Source organism: Anarhichas minor, unplaced genomic scaffold (assembly GCF_050575085.1).
Source record: "Anarhichas minor isolate MPS153535 unplaced genomic scaffold, ASM5057508v1 ptg000003l, whole genome shotgun sequence".
Taxonomy (NCBI): Eukaryota; Metazoa; Chordata; class Actinopteri; order Perciformes; family Anarhichadidae; genus Anarhichas; species Anarhichas minor.
Window position 1 is genome coordinate 2,073,972 of NW_027466449.1, and position 13,503 is coordinate 2,087,474.

The following is a 13,503-nucleotide window of genomic DNA, read 5'->3' on the forward strand; positions in this document are numbered from 1 at the left end:
TTATTCTCTTTTTTCTCTGTCTGTTTCCAACCATAGGTCGACTATAACTGTCCAGTCACATGCGAGCAGGGAGCACAGGCTTGGAAGCAAAAGTTACTCGTTTTACCTAATCTTCCCACCGTATTGATACGGTCTTGTCCTGAATTCGTTGAGCTCTGCTCGACTCTCCCAGCATCTGAGTCTCTGAGTATCTGTTGGCTTTTAAATGTCAACATCTGTCTCCTTCAACTCAAAACTGGAGAGCAACCGAAGGAAAGTAGATCATCGTATTCCCTTAATGGGCAACACAGTGGGTGTAGAATATCAGATCAAAGAGTGTGATGCATTTTGTACATTGCACGTTGCATCAGTTTGTGTCTCCTAATGGCCGGCACCATGGCTCACTTAGAAACAGGCACAAGGATTTGGGATTTTGTTTTTTGAGTAACATAAAAAAGCATGATTTTGAGTAATGTTTAATGTACCACTTGTACATTTTGAAGTTGTGTTTCAAACAGGAAGTATTCCTCTACGACATTGAATATTAATGATTAAATAAGCAACAGTCAAAGTTAAAGTCAATCAAAGTCTGGAAGAAAAAGTTGATCATCTTTATTTCAGAGTCCTGCCCGCTTCAAACCAACGACAGGAGCGTCAACAGAATGAAGAGAAATCTTTCATGTGAAATATTCTTAATTTTGCCAAAACTGGCAGAAAATAAGTTGACGTATTACACGGTATAAACTTACAGAAATACTTCCTACCTGCGTAATGAGGCTCTGTAGTTCGGTCCTCTCCACCTCCCATGATGCCTTGGCCTTGGCGAACTGCTGCGTGAGTTCTTGGGAGCCTTGTCTCTCCTGTCGCAACTCTCCACTCAAATCCTGCAGCGCCACCTTCAGGTCCGCCAAGGTGCTGCTCACGGCGCTAGACTACAGGGAAAGATACGCTTGTAAGAACGTGTGTGTGTGTGTGTGTGTGTACGTGTGTGTGTGTGTGTGTCACTCAACTGACCTTGATAGTTGGGCTGAGTGGTTGTTCGTCTGCAGCAGCCCTCTTGTCAGTCTGGTGGGCGGGGCTCGTCAGGTTCTCCTCCTCCAACAGCAGGTACAGGTCCTTCAGGCTGTTCATCTGAAAATAAATAATCACAGAGCAGGATCTTTTGAAGGAGCTTTTCAATCATTTAGCCTCTGTGTGTTTATCTATCTACATATTTATACTTTTTCTTACTTCTGCAAAGGCAACAACAACAATTTACATCCAGCTACAATACGAAAAATACGCTACAATACGAAAAACATGCTATTTCACATTTGATGTTAAATGAAGTCACTTTGCCTTGTGGCCAGGTTACTTGTCTTCTGCATAGAACCTGGTTAAACCTGGTTAAGATTTTCTGTTAATTCTTTCTGTGATTGAAAAACTGAGATTACATGATTTTTGAGAACAAATGGAGATACCCTTTGAGGACAATAGAGTATTACTTTTAGATACATAAATACACATCTTGGTCAAAATAATGACAAACAGCATGTCAACAGTGTGGACAGCATTTTCCTTTCCCTTCCCCTCATACCTCCAAGATGTCTTTCCACTCCGTGTCCTTCCTGCAGCCCAGCCTCCACTGTTTGAGGAAGCAGCGTAGTTTGAGGCTGAGCAGCACCAGGGCCTGTTTGAGGTGCTGGGACTCCTGGACCAGCAGAGTCCTCTCCTGGCTCCACAACTTCTGCTGGAGCCGAACCTGGAGGCCCAAACTCTGCAGCTGGAAGTCCCGACGGAGCAGAGCCCTCTGGTGCTCCTCCTGGATCTGAGAGGGACAGACAGTTTGACACAGGACGATCAGGGAGGAAATGGTGTTTCTGTGTGAGATTGAGGGTCTTTTGTGGCCAGGTCAGTATTTGTGTGTCTTGGCAGTATTCAGTGCTGCAAACTGACCTGTGTGAGTTTGAGAGTGGTTTCTCTCTGAGCCTGCCTCTCCTCCTCCAGCTCCACCTGAGTTCCGAGAGCCGACTCTTCCGCTTCGGACAGCCGAGCCAGGAGGTCATCGACATGGACGGGCTGGAGGAACGGAAGAGGGAGATGAGGAAAGGATGAGTGGATAGGGAAACATCGGTGGGTAGGGAACAAGGAGGGAGGCGGCCAGAGATTAAAGAAAAGAACAAAAAGCAGTAATGGGAGGAGAGGTGGCGAGGGACGAGAGAGTTAGAAGGAAATGAAAAAGGGAGAAACAGCTAAGTGTGAGAAGCACATAACATGGCAGTTTTATGCTAGAACACCCTTTAAATCACATTTCAGCTTTGGCACGCTAACTGTATGTCCACACACACACACACACACACACACACACACACATCATCTCATGCACTCTCCCATGCCTCATTTGACTGCTGAGTGAGTGCGATCCATCGACCCACCACTGTACCATTAATGTCCTCTTTCACCCTCCACTGGGCTCAGCCTCTGCCCTCCATCACCCTCCACCCTGAACAGCACCCGGGCCGCTCACAGCCAGAGTTTCTGTTCTGGTATGACTCACTGTTGTGAGAAAGTGGCAGCTGCTCATGCAAAAAATGTGCATTACAAAACTGAAGCAACGCGTGAGCAAATGTGCAAAGAATGAGAGGATCCAAATACACTAATAACACCATTTTACCAACACCGTAGCCTAGCCTAGCATAAAGACCGGAGGAAGGGGGTTACAAGCTCTACCGTTGAATGTTGCAGAGAATGAGCGGCTCCATCATGCTGAGTGTTTGTGTGATTGTACAGTATGTGCTGCTGTGTCACTGTTTCTCCAGAATATCTGACTCTCCTGTTATCTTTCTGCTTCATTCTATTTCACATTCTCAAGCTCGGATAAAGATGCAGACACACACGTTCACACACACATCCCTGGTTACCATGGAGACACGCCAGCTAAAGGTCAGCCAAACAAAGAGGTCTTTTCTTCCCGTCAATCCCACAGCTGACGGTGAAGTCACTGTTTATGTTTGTTGACAACACTGTGTTGCTGGCATGAGTTCACCACTACTGTACCACATCACGAACTTCAAGCTTCAGTGTGTGTGTGTGTGTGTGTGTGTGTGTGTCTGTGTGTGTGTGTGTGTGTGTGCACATGTGCATGTAAATGAGCCTCTGATGAACTTTTCCTGTCATTGTGTGGTTGCACAGGAAGAAGTGATGCAAGCATACACAGCCCACATGTACATTCAAGGCACGTTTTCATGGGTTTTGTTTTTTGTATCAGTTTCAATAACGCAAATATAAATACTAAACGTTAAATGTTACTAGTCGAGGGTACAAGTTCATTCTTAATGGTCCTTAAACAGGAGTTTGACCCGCCAAATCTTAACACAAGGTGCACTTAACTAGCTTTTTCCAGAGCTTTTAACCACATCTCAGATCTTCCTCAGGAGATGGGGCTTGTTCGGTTGTCATGGAGATAGCTCAGTTGCCATCAGGACCGTCTTTGAAGACATTAGACTGAACAATCCACTACATCAAGCTATGACCCATTATCACTCGAAAACTTGGCAAAAAGCTATTAAGAGGGCCTTGACTATCTAAGCACTTTTTTTATTTCTTTTAAATTGTGAACAAGATACACGTTGAACTAAGTTTCTTGTTACTTATTGGTCGACACATACTGTACACTAATACCCACTGGCTAATACATCAGCCGGGATGATTTGGTGGTCTCGCTCTAAATTACATATTTGTTCAAATCCATATCTGATCATTTTGTCCTTTACTGTCCTCTTATCCTGCTGAAACACACACCAACGTCTTCAGCAGGCGTGACAACAGGTTGGGACATGTCTTCTCTCTAACTGTGTTTTGGATGTTTATTCAGAGTATTATGGGGTGTTATGGCAGCAATTGTCAACTGTATGTATCAAAGCTGGTTGTTTTTTTGCCACAGTGGAAACAAGCTGTAAACGTAACGCTGCCAGAACACCACCTTTTAAAGTCACACGGAAACGGCAGATAAAGCGTGTTTTTGTTTGTGTTGTGTGTTTTCGATCGTTGGATCATTCAAAAGTGAGAGTGGCTTAGTGGATACAATCCATATATGAAATATTGAGCTGTAGAAACTGTTGGCTTCCACAATCTGCTCCCTCACTCGCTGTTTGACCAGACGGACAAGGGAGAAATGAATAAACGCACTGAGGGTAAATGCAGAGTTGATAATTCGTATCCCTTACACATACAAGTAGTCATTTGCTCCATTATTAATATGAAAACAGCAGTTATAGCCCCTTTCAGATTCCCCGTCAGCTTCCCTAGTTACTTTACCCTCTCGGTCAGACTGATAAAGGAGCAGACTAGACATTTGTTTGTTGCCCTGAAGGCATGTTGAGACTTCGACCAGCCAAAAGCCGAAGAGTTTGTTTGTCTGTCTGCGTGTACAAGACAGAGTGAGAGATTTGACATTAAAGCTTCAGGCTCAAGTGTGTGTGTGTGTGTGTCTGTCCTAATGGGAATGGTTGTGTTGTTGAGCGACTCACCAGCGCATCGTCCGCCTCCTTCTCTCCCCGTTCCAGCCGGCCGCCGTCCCGCTTTTGCTTCTCATTGCTGTCTGATTGGCTGTTCTCCTCAATTTCAGGCTGCTGCATGCATGCATGGGCAGGTTAATGAATAAAAAAAAACATAGAGGAGAGAGGGAGGGACAGGGGAGGAGGAGACGTGGTGGAACAAAAACAAAAAGGAGGGGAGTGATAGTAACGAAAGAAAAAAAACAAGACAAACAAACACAACCATAAGAATAAAAAACAATTCAACCAAAATGACGTCGATCCATATGACAACATTGAGAAAAATGAAAAACGACGGACAAAACAGAAACAGTTGAGTATGGATCTCACAAGACGAAGAAAAGGATGTAGAGGAGAAAGAGCTTGGTCAGAGAGGAGAAGGAGAGGGTGGAGAAAAGACAGAAAAGGAGGATGGAGGGCAGAATGAATGGCTGAGGGGGGAGGAGAGATACATGAAACAGAGGAGGACACGGAAGAGTGGGAAGAGAGGAGAGACGGGGGAGAAACAGCAATGGGAGAAAGAGGAGGGAAGGGAGCGGGAAAGAAGACGAGAAGGAGTAAGGCGGTTAGGATGAAAAGTCAGAGCGAAGGGACAACAAGGTGAAGGAGGAGAGGGGAGAAACGGGATGTGAGGTGAGCAAGGAGTCAGGGGAAAGTAGGTCGGCATTTAAGAAGATGACCAGGAGGAGGAGGCGTGAGTAACGGGAGGAAGGAGGCAAAGGGAGAGATGGAAGTGAAGTGCAGAAACCGGCGGTTATGGTGCCCGTGCAGAGAGAGAGGGGGCGAAGGGAAGGGGAGGAGAAAGGGAAGGGGAGGAGAGATCGGAGGGGTGTTGGGACTCAGAATTTGGCCTCTAATGGAGTCTACACATGATAATGTATTCTATTAAAACTTTGTATAATTTCACCACAGCCTCCTCCAGACAGGCAAACTAGATTACATTAGAAAAGACAGACTTTTACAAGAAACAAGTTTCTCTTGTTGTAAAGGCAGGACACCAAATCACAAAAATATAAGTACATTTTGTCTACTGTTGAGTCTTGAAAGTCTTGCCAGTGTGGTGACACAATCTCTAAATAACAAATGAGGGTTTTGTCATCTTTAAGCATGTTCCTGACAGTTGGAGCTTAAGCCAGCAGCTGCACTTCAGTCGAGTGTAAACTCAAAATCTTTGCCGATTCCAATGTGCCTTCATAAATGTGGATCTCACACTGAATTTGGACCATCACATAGTGGAAAATTAATTTGATGCTCAGACTAAAACATAAATCAACTGCGACCCAAGAATTCCCCCAGAGGAGAACGTCAGACTGTAAATGTGATTTATAAAGTATGATGAGAAATCTGTTGAGACCGAGCTCACTGTCTCCTCCGCTGCTTTAAGAAATCTAGATTAAAAACTCTTTTAGTAATAATCCGAGGTAGATTTCACCACCGTTACTTTCTTTGCACACAAATGAATAACTCAGATATTTTGACTCCAGATTTAGTATTTTAGCGATTAAATGAAAGTCTATTTTTAAGTGGTTTTGTCGTCTTGTGTTTCTACCAACGTTACTCCTCTTATTATAAAAACACAGTCATACAGTACTCAGTATCTGGTGTCAGAATACTAATTAGCTCAAATAGACGGACAACACCAAACACTAGACTTGTATCTTTTACGATTTTAAGTATTCAAACCAAAACAGACTCAGATAGTACTTATAGACTATGTTCATAGTTTATTATTTGCCAGTCAACTACATTGCATGATGCTACATGAATCTTAATACGGGCCAAACAATGCAATTGTCCTGCTGGCCTTTATTCTGATAAAATAATAATAAATGTGAGTAAATATATATAAATGTATGATAGATATTGCACAACCTCACTCGATCTAACCCGAGTTGGTTTTATGATGCTGATGAAAACGTATATAAATAAATGGTGCTTTATGTGCTCTTAATAACCCTACTATGTCCATGCATTCAACCAGGCTCCATTTGAGGCCTAAAGCAGCATCTAAATACCAGGTCAGGAAGCAAAGGGTGGCATCATGTGGAGAGGTTTACACTGGCAGCTCAAATCTGAATTCATCTAATTATACGCCCATACAGCAGGGGCAGATTTTGTTTGTTTGTTTGTCACTAAAGGGATATTTTTCCACTCACAACTGTGTTGGAGTCACGTCAGGTTAATTTGCATTTTAAATTGCCGTTGTTCATCAGATTTGAGCGTGTTGTGTAAATCCATTCTCCGGTGTGAGGAGAAACTAAAGCAGCAGGGTTAGATGGGATTGGGAGGATTATGCAGCCAAACTAACGGTTAGGCACTGGACCAAGCACAAGATTGAAGAATAGAAAAACAAACTAGTGACAACGGAAAATAAAATAAAAAATAAAAAAAGTAAAAGCTTTCGAAAAAGAGAGACTGATAATAAATGAAAGAGACAGAGTGACAAGGAGTGAAAAGGAGGAGTGTGTTTCCCGTCTTTTACCTGCTCCACGGCAGCGCTCAGTCCATCCTGCCCGTCCCCGGAGCAGAGGAGGGAGGCGCAGGGTGAGGCCAGCGGAGACGCTCCTTCAACCTGAGGGTCCCTCCCACCTGCTGGGGGTTTACCCAGGCTGTCGACCTGCTCCACAAAGGCCTGTAGCTGGGTGTGCAGGGCCTGGAGCCTGCTGGTCAGAGCACCAACCAGGGGCCGGTCCGCCAGGTCAGACAGCTCTGAAATCTGCAGAAACAAAGAAATAACAGACTTTATCACACAGTCGGTCATTATTGTGAAAAGCCAACAACACCCCGACCGAGGGACGCGTACCTGGCCGTGAGGCTGAGGTTTCTCCAGGTCACACGGCTCTGCTGCCTCGTTGCTGCAGACCTTGTGATAGATGGACGGGGAGGAGGAGAGGCAGTTAGACTCTGGGGAGGTCAGGAGCTGTATCGCGGTGGAAACCAAGCGAGCCTGGTCCCTCATGGTCAGCAAGGCATCATGGTCCTTCTGCCCCAGGTAGCCTAGGAGTGAGGTTGTTGCGTCAGCGTTGTCCTCGATCTTCTTTTTGCGTTCCTTGATCTCCAGGGCGTGGGTCTCACCCCCTACTGGCTCTTTGCGTTGCGGCGGGCTGACGGAAAAACACAGAGAGAGCGCATTTAGGACTTATAATACATGTTCACACAATTTCACACAGAAATGTTGTGAGGGAAACTGAAAACTCAAACTACCTTGGGAGGCACTCGGCCGAGTCTCCGGCCTCTGCGTCAGTCTCCAGAGCCAGTCGTAGTGAGGAGGAAGAGGAGGAGGAGGAGGAAGGAGCATGGTAGGAGGCCAGATCACAGCGCTGCAGGTTGGACAGAAGCACTCGGTTTTCGTACTGCAGCTTCTTCACCTTCCCGCCCAGATCTCCAATCTGAAGCCTCGCCAGTCTGAGCTCCTCCTCCTGGACCGGGGCGTCCGTGCTGATAAGCACCGCCCCTTCCTGTATGGAGTGCACCGGGCTGTCGTTGAGCAGCCCGTCCGTCAGCGACGCCAATGAGTTAGACGACAGTGCGGATGTCAGCGGCGGGAGATCAGATTTGTAGCGGTTTATCTCATTCATCAGGAGTTTGTTCTGTTCCTCCAGCTCGATGAGAGACCTCCTCAGTAGCTCCGCCTCCTCCTCCACAAACTGGAGGTGTCTCTGGAGCTCCATGACGTTTTCAGATGAAGCTCCTCCTCCGAGTACCATGGCTCCTCCTCCCAGACTGCCACCAACACCAGAAAGCTCCTGTGGACAATCTAGGGAAAAGAAACAATGAGCGGTCAGGCAGAGAAGGCAGATGTCTGAAAGCAGGTATAATCTGAAAGGAATAGTTTTGGGAAATAAGTTTGTTTTATTGCCGAGCGTTTGATAAGAATATTGATACAGGTTTCATCGCGTGTATAAATGTGTAATAGAGATGAGTTTACAAACTACCTTGTGGTCCCTTCATGTCGTCCATCTCAGCTCGGAGCCCCCTGTTCTCCACCTCCAGCTCAACGATGCGTCGACTCAGCAGGTTGGCCTCCTCTTCCACCAGCTTCAGGTGGACTCTGATATCCGCCTCGCGCGTGTGGGGGGAGTCATTAACCTGAGGGGGAGTCAAATAAAATACACACTAGGAGAGGAGAACCATTTTCTTAATCAACTCCCACCTGTTCATTAAATCAGCTGTTAGCATGAAATACTGAAGGGTTTATAAGTGTTTCTACCCTTTTCATAACATTTTCTTACATCATGGTTTGAAAGGACAAACTATAAATATCATTATCAAAAGTGATAACAACATTTTCAGTCCTGGATATTCAAATCCTCATCATTACGCATGTGACTGGAAAGTCAATATTGTAAGAACTGATGTATTTGTTTGTTGTTTTCAGCATTAGTCACTGAAACGGCTCATAAGTGAGTTGGATTTAATGAGCTTTGTGGGGAGTTTTGGCTGTTTCTAAAACAATACAAATGCAGCTCTGTAGAGTTTTCCCAGGCGTTTTTTGGCATTTAGGTTTATAGGGGTACACTTTACAAACTGGGACCACCATAATAGCTTTCTGGCAACGTTTTGCATCTCTCAGGCAAACATCAAGAGATACAGAGTTAAATGGTATAAAGATGGAAAGGCAGGGTTTATATTTTCCTTCAGGTCTTGTTCACTAGCCACTACATTGTCTGCCCTAATTTGCTCATCTATCACTGTCTGACGATGACAAAGTGAAACGTGATAAACTTTTTGCTACCGTGTAAATTGGCTTAAAAAACAAATATCTAGCTATACATCAGTTAATATCTGTCCTCCTCATCCTCCCCTCACCTCCTCCACGGTGAGCGAGGCGTTGACGTCCCCGTACAGCGACCTGAACTTGGCCAGCTCCTCCTTCATGGCCTCGCTGTCCTTCACCAGTTTGGTCAGCTTCTTGCACATCAGGGCTGACTCCTCTTTGGCAAAGTGGAGCTGACATTTCAGGTCCGAGCTGTCCTCCTGCGGTGACGGGGCGGAAAGAGAAGAGAGGGCGCCGAGGTGGCATTGATACAAAAACTGCTGTATCACAGAGAGACCGACACGTAAGCGCGTCTGTTATCATGCAATGTACGGTTGTGACACAGTGACAGACACTTTAATAATTGATTCATCTTTTTTTAGGTAATTCTTTTAACTGAGAACCGGACATGGATGGAAACACACAGAGAGTAAAAGCTGCAGACAGATGGACAACAGCTTAAACATTAGAGGTTTGGAGTGAAGTATGTGGTGATTTTGTTTTTGAATTATGTCCTGATGTTCTGTTTTCTTTACCATGGTGATGTTTGAGCATCATCTCTCTCAGTTATAATATGCACTAAACTGTTTGCTTGTCTGTCATTTGAACACAAGCCACATTTCAGTGCAGTCATGCAACTCAAATGGGATGAATTGGTTTTTTATTCTATTTAAAGTCACCTTGAACTTGAAAAATAATGACAAAGAGCTATTTGAATGCGGCTTCCAGCTAAAATGGTGAGGTCAGAGTCATGCTGTGTTTGTTCCTCGTGAGGAAGAAAAGACGACACAACACAAAGGAAAGTCCAGAAAACACTCATTAGTGGTTTGCCTCAGACAACGGCATACAGCATATTAAATGACTGTTTTTACTTTTTCAAAAGTGACATCGCCTCGTTTTAAACAGTGATCAACTCCGTGGCTCCATAGAGCGTGTCAGTGTCCGTTTTGGTTTTGCGGCATATTTACTGTATTGTCTCCCCATAGCACACTACCTGTCCAGCACCAACGAGCAGACAGACACAGTTAGTGACTAGCTGGTGACCATAGTGGAGCATTTAGCATTTAAAGAGCCACGTATTTCCATCAGGAGTTGGTGGAGACCAAAAAACAGAGCTAAGAGAGTGGGTGTTGGATTTACATTCATCGAGTGGCATGACATCAGCTAATTGCTATTGTGGCTCTGTGTCTGCTTTATGTAAACAGGCAACTGTTTTGCACCACGTTAGCCAAAGCAACTACAGAAGGGCTGTGTGTCAGCCCGTGGTGGTGTTCTTCTGTCCCCGAGTGACCGAAAAAAACAGTTGATTCAGCTTTAAACGTCCCCTTTTTTAGGAGTTGTATGAAGCTCTCAACATGAACGTACAATATATTGATGTATGCATCTCTATCTTAAACTGCGTTGTAACTACTGCTGACCTGAGGCGACTCTATGCGCCTCATTCCTCAGAAGCAGCTCCGTGGCTGTATTTGTTTTACGGCCTGTGGAGCATTTCCAACCACATTAAGCGATACGAGCGCCAGCCAGTCGACCATTTATGGTATGTGGCTTAGAGAGGAAGCCTGGGCTTGCGTTTGCAGACGGGGAGAGATGTCAGTGAGAGAATTAACTTCACCGCAAACACCTTCTGTGGGGATATGTTACTCCTGTGGGTTTTTTAATCTGTATCTCGGTGTACTCTGTTGCTCTGTTAAACCTGATCTCATACACTTCCAACTCCCAGAGTGCCTTTTTTTCTTCGCAGAGGAAAAACAAGTGTTACAGCTGTGTTTGAGTTATTTTAGCGATTTGGAAAAATAAAGAAGGGAGGGAGACCTCGGAAAGTGAAGTTAAGGAAATAAATAGTGAAGTGAAGTGAGGCAGAATGAAGAGGAGGTAGGGATTTAAAGTGTGGTGTCTAGGCGTGATCTGTAATCCAAGCATAAACAAAAAACGGGTATGCAAGGATTACAGTCAGTACAAACACCTGCAGGACAAGATGGAGGGAAGAAAAGAGAGAAAGAGATGATGTGGAGATGAGGAGGAATAGAGGAAAATGCTGATTTATCTGCTTCAAACTGCACACGGCTTGTTTGGACAGATAGAGTGTGATCCCCAGAGGAAATAGGTCACAGCCGACAGAGAGACACACGGACCGCCCAGTTGTGAGCTGTGAGGCGGGAACACACTTAAAGGATCAAACATGATAGATTTCCAACATGACCGTCGTGGATCGGCGGCCCCGGACAAACATTAACATGTCCGAACTCAAATGGTGTTTGAAGCAGAAACAAAAAGAGTGGCACAGCTGTTTCAGGGAGGATTGGCTGTAAAGGTGATAATTAACTGGGTTAGTAATGTAATTAGAGTGCCAGTCTCCAGAAGCAGCAGGTTTGCTACAGCACTTGCTCTATGTAGTGTAGTCTAAGTGTAAATGGAAATAAGGGGATTTTTTTGTGACTGTTTTGTGATTCTGCTTATTGATTCCATTCATTTTCATATAAAATCCTGATTCTGGTGGTTTGAGTATAAAGAGACTAAGGGGCTGTAGCCAGCAGATATCCGGGACAAAACTTCCTGTGCACTGCTCAGTGTTTACCGTCAGATTAGCAACCTGAGATGCATGACTGGAGTTGAAAGACGATGTGTACGTCCAGATACTAATTCTACTAATTCTACTAATTCTTTCTAATTCTGAACCAATAACAATCGATATCATCGGGCGATACCCGGTGGGTTCAGAGATCTCATTTGTTTATCACTTCTGACTTCACAAGGCAACCAGAACGCTTCCAATCCCTAAATCTTCTCCCGTTGCCTCCAGATTCTACATCTGGATGAAGAATCTGTTTATAGAGATCAGGTTGCCATAAAGAGTTATGTGACATGAATGACGAGGCATTTTGTGATTCTCTTTGGCTACAACATAATAAAAATCTTCATTTTTTTCCATGATTATTTTTTGTTTTAAAGTGAGCTGAACGTAACTGAAATGCGTCATCGTGTTAGACTGAGTTCCTCTGTGCACAAAATGATTTAGTGATCACGTTTCACTTCATCACGACTGAACGGAACATGAACTTGTCGATGGAGAAAACAAACTGTCCTCGCAGGATTCAAGAAGCATGTTTCCAATCGACTCTGATTCTTACAGTTTGGCACACGTGCTGCTGTGTTCGATACACTCAATGTCGAGACCTGTAGGAGGGAATAACCGTCACAGCTCCTGTCGCCTGCAGTACATGCAATTACATTTGTGCAGAGACGACAGCTGCCTCGAGCGATGCTGACACCATAAAAACTGTCAGCAACGATGCGATGCTGACGCCATGAAAATATGGTGATATTTATTTTTTTGTATTTTATATCATATTAACGAGGATAAACTAAATTATACGTGTGGGTAAACTGGTGAACTGCCTCTTAAAGCAAATAAATAAAAAAGAATCTTAACAGGAACAACAGCAGAATAAAAAAGAAAAAGCTTGGTATTGTAATATTTGTATGTTTCTCTAGTTCTGCAGATGTTTCAACTATACACGCGCGGCTATTTGTTATTGGTGATTGCGTTACATGTCCTTTTGAAAGTGTGTGTGTGTGTGTGTGTGTATGTGTTAGATAAATGTCACTCTCTCCAGGTCTAAATGTCTTCAAGGGTTAGCAGCTGAAACAGCACTTTGTCTCTCTTATTGATTTGTTGGACCATATGGAGGAACATAGGTGTGTGTGTGTGTGTGTGTGTGTTACCTGTGGACAGAGCTTCTTGTCAGGTTTGTTGTTGGCTCGTGCTCCTCTTTTCCTCTGGGAGTTCTGCAACATATAGACACATGCAGAGTGTCATTATTAAGAAGTGACACAACAGTAAACTGTTTCGATAGGATGAAGAATGAATGTGATTCAGTCTGAAACAACACGGAGGGACTACTACCTGCAGTGGAACGTCAAGATTTAAACGTGTGTAATCACAACATACACTCAAAGTTCCAACTCTTTTCAACTAAGTATTTTCTAGGCTGCATTTGTAACCTTCCCCTAAGAGCAGGCGTTTAGCAAAAATATACTAACCACTGACTCAGATATATTTTCCAATGATTTCCCCTTTATCTCATCTGAACAGAGCCACTGCCAGCTGATGCATGAGACAATAATATATTCAGGCGCCTTTTCACATCTCCAACCATCCTGCGTTCTGGTGCAATTAAAGCAATTTTGTAATTTTTCACGACATTGAAGGCGACACTAAAGACTGCAGAT

The 13,503-nt window shown here is 44.3% G+C and overlaps 1 protein-coding gene across 1 annotated transcript in view; it reads right to left on the reverse strand.

Annotated features, from left to right (window-relative positions):
- Window positions 1-13,503, reverse strand: part of mtcl2 (microtubule crosslinking factor 2) — an 85,148-nt gene that overhangs the window by 16,773 nt on the left and 54,872 nt on the right. The window contains exons 5-15 of the mRNA XM_076093272.1: window positions 12,997-13,059; window positions 9,324-9,491; window positions 8,450-8,603; window positions 7,719-8,271; window positions 7,318-7,618; window positions 6,997-7,230; window positions 4,488-4,589; window positions 1,915-2,037; window positions 1,556-1,786; window positions 994-1,110; window positions 744-911 (exon numbers count right to left, since the gene is read on the reverse strand). Coding sequence (XP_075949387.1) covers window positions 744-911; window positions 994-1,110; window positions 1,556-1,786; window positions 1,915-2,037; window positions 4,488-4,589; window positions 6,997-7,230; window positions 7,318-7,618; window positions 7,719-8,271; window positions 8,450-8,603; window positions 9,324-9,491; window positions 12,997-13,059 — 2,214 coding nt within the window. The remainder of the gene's footprint in view (window positions 1-743; window positions 912-993; window positions 1,111-1,555; window positions 1,787-1,914; window positions 2,038-4,487; window positions 4,590-6,996; window positions 7,231-7,317; window positions 7,619-7,718; window positions 8,272-8,449; window positions 8,604-9,323; window positions 9,492-12,996; window positions 13,060-13,503) is intronic.